General features: G+C 43.7%; 2 protein-coding genes and 1 non-coding gene across 4 annotated transcripts; 2 read left to right on the forward strand and 1 right to left on the reverse strand.

Moving 5' to 3' along the window:
• Window positions 1–281: 281 nt before the first annotated feature.
• Window positions 282–9,517, forward strand: SARC_04335 (hypothetical protein; the record flags this gene model as incomplete). Its single annotated transcript, XM_014301845.1, has 16 exons — window positions 282–407; window positions 870–990; window positions 1,445–2,116; window positions 2,400–2,512; window positions 2,890–3,114; window positions 3,668–3,815; window positions 3,994–4,076; window positions 4,564–5,088; window positions 5,486–5,672; window positions 5,809–6,260; window positions 6,755–6,904; window positions 7,339–7,395; window positions 7,614–7,724; window positions 8,083–8,241; window positions 8,489–9,050; window positions 9,312–9,517. 16 exons carry the CDS (start codon window positions 282–284, stop codon window positions 9,389–9,391), a joined length of 3,771 nt encoding a protein of 1,256 aa, XP_014157320.1. The 3' UTR covers window positions 9,392–9,517.
• A 177-nt stretch (window positions 9,518–9,694) lies between these two features.
• Window positions 9,695–9,780, reverse strand: SARC_30085. Its single transcript has one exon. It is a non-coding gene; the product is annotated as a tRNA-Gln (tRNA).
• A 517-nt stretch (window positions 9,781–10,297) lies between these two features.
• SARC_04336 lies at window positions 10,298–17,029 on the forward strand (the record flags this gene model as incomplete). Of its 2 annotated transcripts, XM_014301847.1 has the most annotated exons (15): window positions 10,298–10,642; window positions 11,494–11,609; window positions 11,802–11,930; window positions 12,191–12,327; window positions 12,685–12,830; window positions 13,160–13,306; window positions 13,666–13,771; window positions 13,978–14,173; window positions 14,826–14,950; window positions 15,228–15,337; window positions 15,576–15,686; window positions 15,943–16,055; window positions 16,325–16,424; window positions 16,661–16,756; window positions 16,895–17,029. In XM_014301847.1, 15 exons carry the CDS (start codon window positions 10,298–10,300, stop codon window positions 17,012–17,014), a joined length of 2,097 nt encoding a protein of 698 aa, XP_014157322.1. In that variant the 3' UTR covers window positions 17,015–17,029. The 2 variants fall into 2 exon arrangements, with proteins under 2 accessions (XP_014157322.1, XP_014157321.1); XM_014301846.1 differs by having other exon boundaries at window positions 16,325–17,029.
• Between the last annotated feature and the right edge of the window lie 1,560 nt (window positions 17,030–18,589).

An 18,589-nucleotide genomic window follows, 5' to 3' on the forward strand; every position in this document is an offset into this window, starting at 1 on the left:
TGTATGTATGTATGTATGTATTTATGTATGTATTTATTTATGTATATATGTATTTATATTACAAGTAACGTGCTACAGGCTGTCACGATCCATGCGGCTATAGGACGGCTGATTTGCTTTTCGGTTATTAGTCTCTTCGAAATATATCTATATATATATATATATATATATATGAAGCTTATCTGCAGTGACTGGTAGTATCTTCCTATGCACTGGACATTAGTAGCCACCATTGACATACTTCAGACCGCTCGCAGTCGCATTCAGCAGTTCCTACTAATATGTGCCGGTTTTATTCATATCGTAGGGGTGCTGAGCGAGGTTCTGATTCCAACGATCAAGACTTCGATAGTGATTCCAGTAGTTCTGGAGAGAGTTACTCCGGAGCCTCATCTGTGGATGAAATGGTATACCTGCTGCCTGCACCCCGGATATGATATTATCGTTTAGATAATCGTGTATCTTTTTAACTCTGAAAGAAAGGGAAGCGTACGCCTATGCTCGCGCCAAAGTGTCTTATTTATCTTACTTATACGGAATATGTAGGTGTGTAGCTTTCGTTGCTCTGTCGGAAGTAACTCTTTCTGCACAGGGATGCAGTTTACTTTTGCGTAGTATACTGACGCTACATATACGCCCAACATTGATTTCAGCTTGTTACTGGTCCTTTCTTGTGTGTGGGATGTATATTGGTTGTGTGCTAGTTCGACTACATCTGTTATTATCTGCCAGTATCGTTTGGCTGAAAGAGCAATTCATTCGAGCTGCGGTGAGGTGTGATTGGCTTCGCGAAATTGCCCCTGTCCCAAAAATCATTAGACAATCAATTAACTATACTAAACCTGCTTCAATTGAATGTCCTGTAACAGAGTGAGAAAAAGATCAAGATCAGCAGAACCACTATCCGAACGGAGAAGGATGCTTTGTTGTTTGAAAAAGCGCTTCAACGCTATGGTTGGGGCAGATGGAGGGAGATCAGACGCGATTGTCGTAAGTGCGAGATTTGTGTGATGTGATCTTTCGCACTTAACTCAATCTTCTACTTTGATTGCCTTGACTGCCAAGTCCAGCTGATGTGTTGCATATCCCCCTTCACTCTGTGCTTCCCGTACAAACCTCGCACGAATCTTCAGATCAATTTCTAGTTTTAGTCGTGTGTTACCTGACATTTGAAATGTACAAACTTCTATTGGAGCCTCTCCTGAGCACAATACTGTACCCGCTTCTAGCGAGCACTGAAAAGTCACTGTTTCAAACCTATTTCTCTTGTAAGAATAGCATCGTGACGGCTGTGTTCTTCTAGCTGTGTAACAAATAGATACAAACAGTAAATAGATCTTAACAGTATTAGAAGCCGAAATTCTTAAACATATACGTGTCATGAAGGTACGTGTCACGTAAGAGCTGGGTATTCATCGTCAAATTGTTTGTTCCTCTCTTCCAGCTAAATTGTGTGGGAATTGGAGTGACTTCCAGATAGCGGCCATAGCCCAGGAGATTCTGCTGATTGCGGTGGACTCGAAGACCGCGTCTAACGACAGTTCCATGGTGTCGTTTGTCAAGCGAATTTGCAGTGAATTCACCAAACAGCACCAACCAGCGCCACCCGCACAACCTACCTCTCACATACAAAAGACATCTGTACCTATTGCCCGTATGTCAACCGATGCTATGCCACACGGTAAGAGCAGAGGACCCGTTGCCGCAGGGGTAACGGCAGGTGGTGTAGGGGTCACTATCACTTCAAGCGTGCCGCCAAATATGATCAACGGAGTAGCAGCCATAGTGAACCCGCACGCGGACAGTACGACTGCGAACCCTGCCACAAACGCTACAACTGACGCGCAAGCGCTACCACCGACACAGGCACAGACAGTCCCGTCACAACATCCACAGCCACACCCTTCAACGCACACTTCACCCATTCTCATAGAACAAGCAAACTCCAGCATCAGTCTGCAGACACCTCCGATACCACTCTCTCCATCCACGACTGAGCCTGCACTGGCAGGGGCGACTGCTATTGTGGCGCCTGTGAGCTATAGGCCTGTGCACATGCAATGGATAGACACGTACAAACCACTGACTGTGGCGGCAGGCGAATTGAGGAAAATCTGTATGTTGCGGTTTTGTAGTCTCATTCAGTTTACAGCACATGCAGAGAGATACTTGCTGGCTTTTATATAGGAGCGCATTACTTCCTAGTTGGGCTCTTCTACTCGCTGTTCTAGTGTACCTGTGTCTGCCAGCAGATATCCTAACTTCCTATGCATATGTATCGGGCATTACCGTACTTTTCCACGCGCATTTTTGTATATTTTTGCCTACTTCTCATGCACACGATTCTGAAACACTGTAACTTATCACATGTATGCCCATACTCTCTAATATCCTTACAGCTAAGTACAGGAAACGATTGCACACAGGCACTATCGCCGTGCGACTGTTTAATCAATTGATGTATGCGGACTGGATGAACAACACGCTGACCCATCGCGCGCTGTGGGGAAAAGTATGATGTTCAAATGTTTATTTTCTACATTGAACTAGTTCCATTATGTTTATATTTGATAGCGTATAGTGTGTATACTGTTGATCCTGCGTCCTGTCACTGTGCAGCAAGTGTACGTTTAGCGGGAACATGCTTCAATATCTGAGCAATATTTACTTTTCGCTCAATGGGGCCACAAAGGTGCCACTGTGTCACGGGGTTTTGTATATGTTGTTCTTCATCGCGTCATCACATAATGGCCTGTCTTCGGACTTTGAAACATTCGATTGTGAAAGGTATGGCCTGAATACACTCACCATGTGGAATAACAGCCCACCGCTTCAGTTTTCCAGCCACTAACTTTGACCATTAACTTGGTTCCCCATTTAATATCATAGCCATACACAATGGACAACCAACTACACGAGATCACCCTGGGGCCTATGCTGCACTTCAGCCCCAAAACGTACAAGATGGAGGTGTGTCCCTTTGCGGAGAAGTGGTGGAGGGACGCCACCTACGACGACAAAGTGTGTGCCGTGGCCATGGCTCGACACGGCTATGCCACGCAGAAAGTGGTAGTCAGCAATGTTCTGGAGGACCCCGGCCTGGGCAAGTTGCTGGTATGTATTAGGGCCTGGACATTTTGCTTGCGCAATTGAGTTGGCGGGTATCAAGTTGTTTAGGGTTATTGTGGTACAGCGGCAGATACGCGCAGAAAGCGGTTGTCACTAAGATTTTGGGCGCCTCCGATCTGGATGGATTGCTAGCCTGAGAAGTTGGGGTGGCGGGCGTCGTGTCGTGTAGGGCTATTGTGGTGCAGGTGAGGGTCATAGTTCAAAGTTCAGCTGGCGCTGGTGCAAAGTGGCTAGCCATGTGTAGGACGATAGAGTGAATGCACGTATGGTTATGATTGTACCGCCATTGGAACTTGTTTACATAGTATTGCACAGTATTGCGAATTGATTCGGTACAGGGAGAGCCAATCTCATTATATTTATGGTTAGAATTAAATATATTTATCAACCAGTATAATCCCATTGAAATATTTGCCCCCTCGCATACCTACACAATACGTCGAAAACATACTGGAACTCGACTTCTATATACTCACACTTATATATATATACTTATAAATATACATACAAATATATGTGTGTGTGTGTGTGCGTACAGGCATCCACCGTGATGAAGGTGCTCAACAAGTCGATGATGGCGAGCGATGCGGACGAACCCCAGCCCTCCACACTCATACACGAATTGGACTTCGACCACAAGAAGGAGCTGGAGGCTGAGTTTATGTCAATCTTGAAGCACGGCAATAGTATGTGTGTATTGCGTTCGTTTGCCACGAGTGCCTATTCGCATACACACTCTTTTGTCGAATCGAAAACGTCGCTTCAATCATTTGCATATTGTATTTAGTGGCCTGATTGCATGTGGCAGTGTTTCAGTGTACTGGGTTGTAAATTCACACTCATCTTGTTACGCCACTTTCACAGGCTCACTGCTAGCGCATCACAACAAAAGACGGGCTGCCGACAGGAAGGAAAGCCTCGCCGAGAAAGAAGCACGCGCTCAGAAGGTATAAGTGTGCATGTGTACAATTGGATGTTCGCATAGCGATGTGTGTACTTTCCAACGATTAATTATACCATGAGTCGTGCTACGACATGTATTGCGTACAACTTGTGTCTTTGCCTCCACAGGTGCAGAGCTAAACAAAATGTTCTGTTCTGATGGAGAGCTTCTATGTATGTAGGTATAGACGCCTATGAATGGTATTGTATAGTTCATCTGTGCCTATCGTTACATTCGTTACACTAGGAATGCAGGCGCGCTGCGTTTATTGCATGGGCAATTCAAAGTTCGCTTTCGTAGCACGCCCCACCCTTGGATGAGGGCATCAGCCTAAGCTTTATATACCTTGTTGACCCATTGTCCTTTCTTCGCAATAAACAGGATATGCCGCTCAGCAATAAATACCATCTAACTCAGTAGCTCGCTGCAAGCTTTCTAATCTACTCAAACACTAAAATTCCCACAAAAACTTTCGATACTCCTTCCAAAAGGAGCTTAAAGTAAAAGCGAAAAAAGAAAAACTGGTAGCTGTACCCCCTGGCAACCCGGATCACTGGAAACTCAAAGACCAGAAGGCGTTCTACAACACAGCAGCTGCATATGGGATACCGTCTACAACCACAGAAACCAAGCCATCAACAAGCACGTCTGCTACGACGGCGCTGTCATCGACAGACACCAAGGCAGAAAGCGGTGAAACACCGACAATACATGTGGAGACTACCGACAGTATAGATACGAATAAGCCCGAAGAGAAACCTGCGCCCCAGGAGAAGGAGGCTGAGAATACGGAACCACCAGCAGTCCGGGACGAGAAATTGGAACAAGATGTGGAGATGTCGCAAGCGGAAGTCGCTCAGTCCTTACCCTTGCCCACGCCGACACCGGACACCACCGGCAATGCATCGACCAACACCACCGCACCGATCAGTCTGCACGGCGATCGTGTAGGCGGGCTGAAGGGTGGCAGCAAGAGCCCCAAGACTGAGGAGGGTGCGGCACTCGCTGGTGCCGTGGTATGTGTGTGGAATTAAAATTCTGGGGTGTGTCTGGATCGATTTGTGCGTGTTGAAGTCGAATTGGTGTCTTAGATCATTACATGGAGTTTAGAGTTTAGGTTGTTGAGTTTTGACAAAATCGTGTATACACGGATCGAATAGGGTGAAACACACGCCAATTTGTGTAGCGGGGGTTTTTTTGCACGTGTGAGTGTGTTAGAGTGATTGTCTGTCTGTCTGTTCCTGTATTTGGGTTGAAGTATTTGCACTTGGAAACGAACTTTTAGTTCAAAGATGTCTCACACAACCTATCCGCACTTTCACTAGCTGGACCTGCTGACTACTTTTTAGGAACAAAATATTCAACTTTCGCTCCATTATCGCACGAATGGATGTCCGTATCCATATTTTACAGGGGTGGACATGGACATGGGCCGAATTTAGGAAAATGGCAGAGCTCAACTGCACAGATGACGCTGTTATCAGGTTCTGGAAAGAGTACAAGGCAATGTGTGAAGCGGTGGCTGCAGAAGACGACCAACCCCTCGCAGCCACCAATGCACTGAGTGGCAGTGACATGGACACCGGCAGTCCCAGTCTGAGTATGTGTGAGATTATATACAAAAGTCAAAGCTTGTTCGGATCTATTTGTCACTTCCGGTTGATTCGGGGAGCGTTATTGTCGTTGTGTATCTACTTCATATACTCACAATAATGTCACGCATGTCGGGTACACAGAAGAGCCTTCTCTGGCCAGCGCAGTCGATGAGAAATGTCCCCCGGCCCAAACAATTAACCTGACCACCCCGTCGGAACAGCCATCCGAGTACATAAAAAGCACAGCCGAGTGCATCGTAGCCAGCTCAACGGAACCTGACCCAGAATCCAAGCAGTCCCACAAAGACCCGTACACAACTATCAGCTCACTGGAAACGGTGACTACGAGGGATGTGCCATTACAGGCGGCACCAGCGACAGATCACACGGACATACAAGCGCCCGTGCCCACAAACAATAACGGTATCAACACCACAGCCAAACACTTCGCAAAGCCGAAGCAAGACAAAACCACGCTATTATGGCCGGGGCAATTCGCTGTGCACAAGGTGTCGCCCTATAAAGCAAAGGCGCTGTTGGAACGAGCGGCTCTTATGGACCAACTTCGGACGGTCGTGCTTGTAGAGCCAACGGTAAGTTTGCACACGTTAAAATTGTGACTGCAAGTGTGAGTCGGAGGTATGCCGAGTGCCGGAGTGGTATTTACAAGAGGCTTTTCGATATATCTCAGTTTGGCTTGTCTCGATTTTAGTCTTTCGATAGAAGTTAGCATGACATTGCACGCTCTCTATAATCTTTGCCTATATAGAAGAGTGTAATATTTGAATCTCGGGCATTTATGCGAGACAAAGGTTATGCTGATGACAATTTGCTCGAAATTGCTAGAAGTTCGCACACACCGCATTCATGTGCTCCGAAGCATCGCTCGCAGTTACTTTGTCATATTGACCCATTGATGTGACACTGTCTATCAATAAGTATGGATACTCTGCCTGAAGTAGTACGCAAAGAATATCTACAACTTGATACGTGTGCAGAAAAACGGTGGATATGAATACTCCCTTCTTGTGCTATCATGTCATCTTACATATTCCTATCCAATGTGCGTGCGCCATATGCGACACAGCTTAAGCACATCATCAGCCGCATACCGACCAGCGGTATCAAAAGGTTCGCTCAATGGTTTGAGAAAGGAGCCGATGATATTGCGCTATACACTGCGGTTGCTCAGCATGGGTGGGATGTGCCTCACACTACTGTGCTAGATATGCATAAGGTATGAAGCTGTCTGTAGTTCTCTTGTGCTTTGTGTGCAGAACGTTGTGCAGAATGTGCCATCTGTGTGCGTTCTACCGGTTGTGGTGAGATACAATCATTGTTGTATAGTACCTGGTATTCACGCGTGTTGAATCATGTCAAGAGTTTTTCTTTGAAATCAATCGAGGCTGTGGCGCTTGCTCGATCCGTGCCGTGTGTTCTCTACTTGACACAACAGAGTATCATTAATTGTAGTATCATTGATTGGTGTACTTTAATTCCTAGATTTTTTATTGTGAAACCTTGAATGTCACTCAACCGGATTGTTAAAATTACCTACAGATTGGTGTATTACAGCATATTGTTTAAACATAGCTTGGGTATGAGTGAATGCTTTTCACACGCAACTAGAGTCGCTGACATCAACACAACTCCTATATATGGCACGTACAGGATGCTTTCAAGGCGGGCAGGAAACAAGTGAAGAGTCTTCAGCAAGTGGATGCTGTGGTATGTGCTGCAGGCTTATGTGAAACATTCTTGCCTTAAACTACAGTTTTTTATTCTCTGCCTAACTTTTCAATTCGCAGCATGATCTGGTTCTGACACTAAACAACAGAAAAAAATCATTCAGCTTCCAATCATGATACTCTCTGTGGTTCGCTGTAGAAAATAACTATGAACTACAAGTGACATTCGTTTCCACTACTGGCCTCCTTCAAATTCAGACCAAGAACGGTTTGAACGGTGACTGCTGGCAGAAATTGGCTCATTGGCCTTCAAGGACAGACATCATGAAACGGTTAAGAAATATAATTGACGCCATCAGGTTACATAGGGTATGTGGATAAAAAAATGATTATTGAATTTTTTTGGAAGGGGACACTTAGCCCTACGCCAATCTAATATATGTACTATGCAATGGTTTCTTCCACCGATACTGGTATAAAACACACGTATTGTCTTTAAACAGGCGCACCACAGGCCTGTATAAGAGGCCTTTTATATCTCTGATGCTACATCACAGTCGAAAGGGTTTAGTCATGTACATACTTTAAACACGCGCATTACAGACCTGCAAAAGAGGCCTGTATATCTGATGCTACATCACAATCGAAAGGGCTAAGTGCTGTGCATACACGATCGTTCTACCATTCGTTGATAACTAATGAAAGTATGCCATCTTCTTCTGAACAGAAGTTGTCTTCTGAGGGTGGGATAAAACGGAAGACAACCTTAGAATTTCTACCTATACGTACCAAGAAACCGGCCTCAGTCCACTTGAAAAAGCAGTCTTGTTTGGACTTCACGAAAGCTAACTCAATGTCCGATCATAGCGATGAGGAATTCCAAGAGGTATTGTTTAATCGTTCGTCTGAATACACGGATTTGGACGTCATTGAAAGAGGTTCTGGTCGATTCACATTCAAATACTTGTCCATCTCCAGAATCTTGTACTATTTTACATCTGTATATTTCACCAGCCCATTTGTATTCTTCATTTGTCTTGTAGTTCACACTTTCATGAGATGCGCCTCACAACTCACCTGGTATCATGAAGAGTATCTAATCTCCATGCCCCTTCTCTTCATTCAATCTTCAGCCCTCTAAACCACTATCGAGCATAGAATCCAAAAGCACGATATCCGCGAAACCGGCCAAACGACGAAAAAGTTCGAGTAGCGCTGTGGATTGTGAGCTGATTGATATGACCAGTGAGTCGCCAAGTAGCAGCGCAGATAATATGAGCAAGAATAGACTATCCTCTACCACTTCCAATTCATTTCCTGTCAAATCGACTGATGGTAAAACAGCCCTCAAGTATAAAATAGCTACAGCTACACAGAGATCTGGTGATAGCAAATTGTCGACAAAATCGTCGAAGGGTTTGAAGCCTGACTACAAAACTGCCTCAAGTGAAGGATCCGGTGCCGATAGTGTTGGAATACATTCCAGTAAGATACTTAGTATCAATAGCGCTGTGTTGAACAAATCGAGTACGAGCATGGGTGCAAAAGACATAAAGGCGACGAAACGCACGCTTACGTCACGGAAGCGACCGGAAGCGTCTATAAACAGTTCGATGCCCAATGGATCCAAGAAGGCCAAACGCTCGGAAAAGAATATCACACTCATGTCCATGTTCAAAAAGAAACCTCATGTCGGTATGTTAGGCTTGCAGCGGCCTTTTTTTTTTTATGTTATACCATTGGTGTACTGTTTAAAACTGCAAATTAGTCTATGTGCTTTCTGCTTGAAAGTCGGCTATTGTGAAATCCATGGCACGTATTGAGATCATTGAAAAAATTTCGCAGATGCATATATTCTCGTATATATGTTGGTGTGTGTATTTATGTATATTGTTCAATCGATTCTATGGCATGGTCGATTGATCCTCATTTGTTTTTCTTTTGATTCTCTTACAGAAGTAGTGGATTCCAGCGATGAAGACGGTCCCCTCTGCGTACCGACCTGTTATTCCCCGTCACCACCTAACTTGTATTAGAAGACTCTGATTCTGCATCGCACTGACATGAGAGGAGGTATCCTGTAGAGTGACAGCTCCCGGCAGCCTACATAGTAGAGTGGTAGCTCAAGTAAAAATAAAAGTTTCGGCCATAGTACTGTTACCTCTACCACTACTTTATTTGCCTGTAAGAGATAGCTTCTTCAGTTATACTGGGTGTGCGCATAATTGAAATCTGCAACTTTCGTCTAAAAGCTAGCATTTGGGACTAGTCTAAAAAGCGTACGGTACTGCATACTTTGGAAAAATAATAAAAATCAGAATTGATCTATATATAAAAATTTGCCGCACGCGGAATCGAACCGCAATCTCCCGCTGTCACACTCTGAGGTCAGAGGCGAACGTGCTAACCATTACACCATGCAGCTGATAATATAGTAACACATTTTTGGTATATATTCATCTTTGTTGAATGCTAATTTGCTTTTGTCCTACTTTTAATATTCATAGTGTCTTTTAATTGTCGCACCACTCGCTTAAGTCTCTCTCTTGGCTTTATTTACGGGAATTCTTGCGGTTTATTTGTACCAAGAAAAGCTAATCCAGAGGACCGTGAGAAAAGGCGGGCTTTAAATTATCCCAAGGACGTGGTCGTGGTCACTGGCGAGTGGCGACGGTGGTGTTGGAAAGAAAGCCGAACGGGTAAATACGAGTGTATACTTTATATGTGTAGATATTTACTTAATATGTAAATACATACATTAAGCATATATGTAGTACATATTTGTTGTTATGTATTTATCTGTAGTATTTACACATACGATCTTTAGTAGTAGTACATCTATGTATCTATAGTACATATAGGTATGTATCTACATATTTATAAATATAAAGCATAGAAGAGCACAAGATCAGTTTCGAATAGCATATTGTCATCATTCGGTCATGAACAACACGAATGCCCCCAGTTTCTGGCGGCCGGGAACCACAGCGCCTGGGAGTACATTGGATAGAGTCTCGGCAAATGAAGAATCCCCGATCGATCCATCTATCTACAGTGTACACTCTCAAACACGCTCAACTCAGTCACGGGATGAGCTGTCTCGACAGCGAAAACAACTGCCGGTGTATAAGTACCGACAGCATCTCCTCTATGCCATGGAGAAGTTTCGTACTATTATCGTAGTCGGTGAGACTGGCTGCGGTAAGACAACGCAGTTGCCTCAGTATCTGGCTGAGGTAGGCTGGTCTGGCCAGGGAAAAATGATTGCCTGTACGCAACCGAGACGGGTACGTAGAATATGCTTTTACTTCTTGTTGTTGACCTACTCGTGTATAGTATGCTTCCTCTGCAGTAAACAATATCTCAACTGACGGCGATAAGAATCGAGACTATAGTGTAGACAAAGCTAGTGTTATATATGTACACACAAGCACAAACACTTTGCAGCACCGATGTTCGCTGCACAGAATTGATCTTAATTTGCCTACGATAAAATGCATATTTATCGCGATGCTCCTACAAATTCAACATAACTCCAGACCTTTTCAGACAAATATGTGAGTGTTAATGAGTGATCATGCTCGTTTCAGTAAATGCAATCAAACAAAACAATGTATACTTGCATATTGTCGTGTTAACAAAAGTCTACGCAAAGTCTATACCACTTGAATATTCTATATGAACAATTTGGTCTAGTCTGTTAAATAGTAAACCTAGCTCGGGAAGTTCGGCGGGTTACAACCTTCGTGGGCGGTTCTGAAAAAGTATTCGACATTTCAAGGACTCAGAACTTTTTGTATTAGATACACTGGTTACACAAATATAGAAGTTGAATACTGGAAATTGGCATAGGTGATAGCTTATGTTGGCCATATAATCAAATTTTGCCTTCTCGTTTTGCCCTGTTTTTATTTTAGGTCGTGCGCATGTGGTGTACCTAGAGTGTTATACATGATCCTTCAGTTGTCAAGCATTGTGTGTTGTGTGTATCCGCCGTAAATATTCTGGTTTTACTTGTTCGCACTTTGTTTTGTACTGGCAGTGCGTATGTGATACAGGAGGTAAACTCGCCATACAAGAAACTTTCTTCCGTCACAGGCAGAGATTCACTTATATTCATATACATTTTTATCGCAAGGTGGCTGCCACGAGTGTGGCATTGCGCGTAGCTGAAGAAGTAGGATGTAGGATAGGGGGGAAAGTGGGATACTCAGTTAGATTTGACAATGCGGAGGGTGCAACTACACAGATTAAGTATGTACGCTGCGCTCTTTACCGTTTGATTGATACCAGTAGTTTACGTGCGTGAACAGTGCTTGGTCCGTGTGGACATACGCAAATTCAAAATCCATCACGAGAGCAATGCATGTAGCATACCTTCGCCGCTTCTGAATGAGCATCCAGGACATTTGCTGATACCTTGGGTAACCTCCTCTGCGTGCACAGATACATGACCGATGGTATGCTAGTGCGGGAAACCCTGATGGACCCGCTGCTACAGAGATACAGCACAATCATGGTTGATGAAGCACACGAGAGAGGGCTGTACACAGATGTACTGTTAGGGCTTTTGAGGTAGGCTTCTTGTCTATTAGAGCTGTGTTTCCGCTTGCACGGGCATGTGGTGGCAAATGAATCAGTTGTAGTTTGGCACTTTCCTTTTCCGCACGGAATACAAACATTCACGAGATGGTGCTCTGAAATTGTTCTGCAGTTGTCTCTGCCGTGTGAAAACTTCAAGCGTCACACCTTTATTCGATATTCCATCCATCAAACCTCGCAACCCGCAACGTAGTACGTGCGATAGCTGACGTCTGCATATTGTTCCTCAATAGGAAGATAATGAAAAAGCGAAGTGATCTGCGGGTGATTGTCAGTTCGGCAACATTGGACGCGGAAGCTTTCGCCGAATTCTTCGAGACAAACGACGACCTCACTGCACCCGAAAACAACACGGCCACGATATTAAGCGGTAGGTTGCTAGCAGGGACTATTAAGTTCTTCCGCTGGCTGTGTAATCGCTTTGTTTTTGTTTACCAGGGCGTTCAGTACAGACTATATTGCACCGAGTGCACACACGCGCCTTCTCATGCGTTTTTGGTGGACGTCGTGAAGGTGGGGGGGGGTCGAAAGATGACGTGCCAAAGGTTCTGTTTTCGTATTTAACCAATATATAATTTCTGACATATACCTATTGGGTTAATAGAGCATAAAGACGCAAATTGCTGTATTGAAGATCCGTTGACTAATATCTTATTCCGGTGCAAGGTTCTTATCAGTTGATAATTCGATATTCTTAGATCTGCTATTTGTGTACTTTGTTTTGCAGTGGAGGGCCGTATGCATCACGTAGATATACACTATCGCCGGTTTCCTGTGCCAAATTATATGCAAGCGTGCGCAGATAGTGTGATGCAGATTCACAGCAAGGAAGGGGCCGGAGATGTTTTAGTATTTTTGACTGGCCAAGATGAGGTATGTTTGATATAGCATATCGAGAAGTTGTCAGTATTTTATCCCAAGAGAGCTTGTGTAACTATCCTGTTGGGTGGAATTCCCGCGGGCATGCTGAAGGTTCTCATTCACTGAAGATTGGTTTGCGTCGGAGGAGCAGAAGCTGGGACTGTTGTGCTGGCTTCGTTATATGTAAGCACTTCTGAATTTACGAAGATACAAGCAACTACTTTTATCTGACGCATAATCATATTCCGCTACATCGCTGACAGAGCTTTACATGGCATTTACAGTTCTGCATTTACAGTTCTCCTGGCAATCTAATTTTTAAACTCTACGTCTTTTCTCAGGTTGATCAAGTAGTAGACATGCTGTCGGATAGAGCATCGAGTGTGTCGGACGCACGACTTCGTTTGCTACCAATGCCCCTGTACGCATCTCTGCCATCCGAAATGCAGATGCGTGTATTCCAACCAGTAGCTAGAGGATGTCGAAAGGTATCGCATTCGATAATGACCTCCTCTATGTAGGCGACAATATATGTGTCGTTAATTACCTGTGAATCTGATTAAGGCACGAATAAACTACTCTGTAATTTATTGAGCTCTTCAACTGCTTAAATGCATTTGAAATGACGCTAAATTAATATTTTGAGAAGTTCACGAATGTTATTGTAAATGCTGAGCTTCGTAGTGCTTCTCTGTGCACTCGTAGTATACAACATATTGACGCAGATCTCATTTTAAATTTCTAAGGTATAGCTACATTGGGTAATTTTTTTTCCAACCTGTGTACCTTAAAGATCAAGCCGGCGTATGGATCTTTTTCATTATTTTCTTCTAACCGCATTCTACAGGTGGTCATTGCCACGAATATAGCTGAAACCTCGGTGACGATACCGAACATTGTGTTTGTGGTTGACAGCGGATTCGCGAAGATTCGTGCGTATAATCCTGTATCAGGTACGTGTGTCCTTTCATCATTCACCTGTACTTTGTATGTAATTATATTCCTTGAGGATATAGTATCCCTGGCTTGTACCTCCCCGCCGTTCCAATTTCGATAGTATTGTCTCAAATCGTAGACTGTGAAGCATTGCTGAAAACGCTACCTGCAAGCTCTTAACCATACTCTGCTTATTCATGTACAATTGTCTATCAATTCACAGGTCTTGAGGCGCTTGTAGTGACTCCCGTGAGCAAGGCTTCGGCAAAACAAAGGGCTGGGCGAGCAGGCCGCGTCAAACCCGGTAAAGCTTACCGACTGTACACTCTAGAGGACTACAAATCACTCGAGGACCAGAATGTCCCCGAAATACAGAGGTCCAACTTGGGACAGGTGGTGCTTCAGCTGAAAGCACTCGGGTAGGTGGCTCCGAGAATGTGTAGTTATAAACCTAATCTTGATATGTTGGGGTTAATGCAGATGAGTGTTGTTCTACGCGTGTATATGTTAGCTTAATACTTCATTCGTAGAATTGAAGACAACGTCACTCCCGCGCTTGTTTGATGGTATAAAATAAGATATAGCCGTTGAATCAATTCCGATGCACGGAATCGTCCAAGTGAGTGTTTCTTCTATATACGTGCTTTGATACATGCGCGAACCGGTCAATTTTACCGCCTTAGTTATTTTGTCGCCTGAGTCGCTAGACAGCTGTGATCAGACTCTAACGGATGGGCACGGTCGTACACTGAAGTATTTTGTCCAACGACATCATTCCATCGCACATCTGTAGTTTCTGGTGTCATAATTACAAGCAAACCTCTCAGCACTTTTCATAAGACTGAATTAGTCGTACACCGCGACAACCTGTCATTGTCTTTTTCACGGTCCCTATGGTATGAGTAGGCTGTGAGAATCATTGTGAACTGGTAGGTAGTCAATGTCGTATGTCCGCTTCAATGTGTAATTGTACCATACAGTTTTTAAGTAGATTTAAGGTTCTCCTGATGAGTCTTTCTCTCAATATCCCTTACATCGGATGCTAATGCCTAATGTATTTGCAATTTATAGAATACAGAATATTGTTCGCTTCGACTATCTATCGCCGCCCCCGCCAGACTCACTTATCCGTTCAATGGATTTGCTGCACTCGCTTGGGGCCATAACAGACGAAGGAGAACTGTCTGAACCTCTAGGTATGATTGTATGCAGTATTTTGATTGAGCATATTGTTTGGGATAGCTGGATGTATACGATATAGTAATGAGCGTATGCTATTGTACCTACGTTGACTTTCTCGAACTATAGTTGAGGTTGAATCTTATGTGTATCTGGTAGAGAATGGTCCGTGAAATCGCCTTGAATAAGAACATGCGAATTGATGAATCTTTCTGACAAATACATGACACCGATTCTGCATCTCGTTAAGCATACCCACAGAGACTCAGCTCACCCCTACAATTTCTTCACTAGGTGAGCGTATGGTAGAATGTCCCTTGGAGCCGAAGTTGGCTAAAATACTTCTAATGAGCGGTGAAATGGGCTGCAGTGAAGAAATATTAACCATTGTTGCAATGCTACAGGTTTGGTTTATCATACATTCACAGTTCTGTCCGTCTTCAATATTTCAAGAAAGCCGCCATGCTGACATGTGTATTGGCATGTGTATGCAACCAGTGTGCTCTACAAGCATTGCTATGCATTGTTGCGCAAGCGCGGCACCCCTATTTTGCCTCAATTTTTGTTTCGTGCTGTGTGCGTCATCACTGAATCACTCCACTCCTTTCGTCCACTCGATCAATGGCTAAACAACCACAAAAGGTCCAAAATATATTCGTGAGTCCAACCAACAAACGACGCGAGGCAGATAACCATCGGAGGCTGTTCACCGCATTAGAAGGAGACCATCTCTCTCTCTTAAATGCATACACGGTGAGTTAATCCGTTATTCCAGCGACCTATTTTAGAATGGCTAACCTGCGCCTGTCTATACGAGTCAGGGCAAATATATATTTGCTTTGTGAGCGAATTTTGAGTGCACTTGACAAATTATTTGCCCTGAGTTGCGTGCCCACTTCCTTTTCATCGTCGGCGCATACTCACCCTCAAGTTATATGCAGCGTTGTATTTCAGCCAATTCGCGAATGTCTCCTCATTGACTGTATTATCATACCATTGAACACCCCAGACCTTTCATAAGAACAAGCAGAGTAGCGGCTTTTGCCAAACATACTTTCTGAATCGTCGCTCGCTGCTCCGTGCCACAGAAATCAGAAAGCAACTGCTAAAGTTTCTAAGGAGGTAAGCATCAATTTTATTATGCAAGAACGGCAGCCCGTCGCGTTCCTGAACCCTATCTATATTTGCGCTTGATGTTCTGTATGCATGCGCAAAGCGCTGCAGCCGATTCGTGTGAGTATACTGCTTGCGCACTACGTTTGGCGAATATCAGCGAGTATTTTTTTCTGCTATCTGTCGCTCGTATCAGGACGAGTATTGGTCGCCGGTGTGCTACTATATGTACTAGCATTATCCTGAATTCTCTGCGCAATAACCTCTCTCGCTGCCAGGTTCAATATTCCCATATGCTCCACCAGCGACACCGAGATCATACGTCGTTGTATAACTGGAGGGTTTTTTGCAAACTGTGCGAGACTGAGTGGAGATGGGGTATGTCCGCGTGTTATGTGCCACTTACTTCATGAGCTTCCGTTAAGAAATTACATACTTTTGCTACCCTAGTGTTGCAGGATCCAAACACTCAACTGTACTTGTTGATTTGAAGCGTCAGCTGCGCATACATTGGCACACTTCCAAATAGACTACTTTGGTTGTGCTCTCCGAGTTTCTTTTTGTATTGTAGTGAGAGTGTGTGTAATCAATCCAAAATATTATCTGCTCTGCAGACGTACAAATCCTTGAGGAATGGTCAGACTATGGCGATACATCCTTCATCAGTACTGTACGACGAAAGTCCGCCGCCATGGGTGGTTTATCATGAGGTAAGGAGCTCTTCGAATTGCACGGTACGCTTCGAATTGTAAAAAGGTTTTTCCCCGGATTTCATGACAGTTTAGCTCGTGTTTGAAACTAAATGAATTGCATCACTGTCGTATTTTTTATATTTGTACTATCTGCAGGTTATATTGACAAAACAGGAATATATGAAGGAGGTCACTGTGATTGATCCGGAATGGTTACTCGAAGCCGCACCCCACTTTTATGAGTACTCTAGACTTGTAAGGAATCCCAAAGGTTGATCATTAAAATCCGTTATTATTAATATACACGTGAAAATATTTACGGCAGGTTTTCAACTATTTTTGGGATATTGAGTAGAGGTCACAAAATCTGCCTATATGATTATCTATCAGCACATAATTTTCTGATGCCGATTTCCCCATTAGATAGAATCATGTAGGGATTGTGACCCCAAATAGTCATTTTAATCGGAAATTTAGTGCGCTATTCCTGATTTTATGTATTGATAGCAAGCGCTTTGATTCGCTGAACATTGTAAAATGACAAAAGTATTACGGTAATGGCAGTCCTCCAAAATACTAAAAACAATTATGTTCACTTCATCTTCAAATATGTATTTAGCCGCATTAATGACAGTCAGTATCGGGTTGGGTTTTAGTGCACAAAATACACTGCTGCCAGCTTCAAGCAAGTTCACATCTTGGTACTGTACGCCCCCCTTTGTGTCAGCTAATAATGATGGAATATATACCTAGCCCGTATTGAGATTGCTGTAGATGGAGCTGGTAACCAGTGACTACTGTCCACTATTCTTCCTTCTTGGACGGACTTGTTGTCTGCATTATATAAGAATACTCTATATGAAGTGAAGCCTAAATTCAAATAAATGTCTGACGACTAAATTTTAAATAAACGTCTAAACCGAATCCACCAACGATTCATCACATCCACAATCCATGGCGTGTACCCACACAATCGCATGTGTGATACGTGGAGTCATGGGCAGAGGCAGAAAATGAAGGGCAACACCACTCTGCCCGAATATGCGGCACGCGATGCCTAGTTTTTCTTTTCTATGTCGCCATAGAGATCATAACATTTCTGAAACTTTCTTATTAAAAACAAACAAACAAAACAGGCTCAAAAAGCCACAGATTGAAAAGATTAGCAGCATGGCGACGAATGAAAAAGAGTGGTCCGACGTAATTTTATGGTGAAATATGCTCAAATTTTGACAATTGCTCACAGACCACAGTTTTGTCAAATTCTGAAATCCTGTTTTAGTAGTGGGCACTGGGCTATGGAAATCCACAGGAAATCTGTTGTACTTGTTTACCACTTCACAACAAACAAATATACGGGCTCCCGGCCTGGTACTGTTAATACTTTGTAGTTTATCTAAGTGGATAGCAGGTAGCATTGTCACAAAATGGTATTTATTCAAGCCGCGCTTGTAGTACTGTGTGCCTGTGGAGATATCTGGGCCTCGCCGGTATCTCTAGAGGCACCTAATCAGTCTGCCGCCAAGGCCGCGCAACCTAAATATACACCTGGAGTAGATTATGACACCTGGGGACCTAATATTGGGATTTTGACCACTCCGTGGGGACCTGATAAAGAAGCCGATAAAGTACGTGTCCACCTAGTGGTTATTTAGTTGTTCTCGTTCTTTCTCGATCATCTTTCGAAATCGGTACACAGTCAATTAGTTTTCATCGAATTGTAGAGAATAGTTGCACTCGAATCCTTTCGTACGATTCTATAGATGAGAACAATGGTCTTCAACCTTGTGATTATCAAGAATTTGAAGAAAAATTGCTCTGCGAACGATGACTAGACATTATATTATATAT

The sequence above is a fragment of the Sphaeroforma arctica genome (genome assembly GCF_001186125.1).
Source record: "Sphaeroforma arctica JP610 unplaced genomic scaffold supercont1.239, whole genome shotgun sequence".
NCBI classification, from domain to species: domain Eukaryota; class Ichthyosporea; order Ichthyophonida; genus Sphaeroforma; species Sphaeroforma arctica.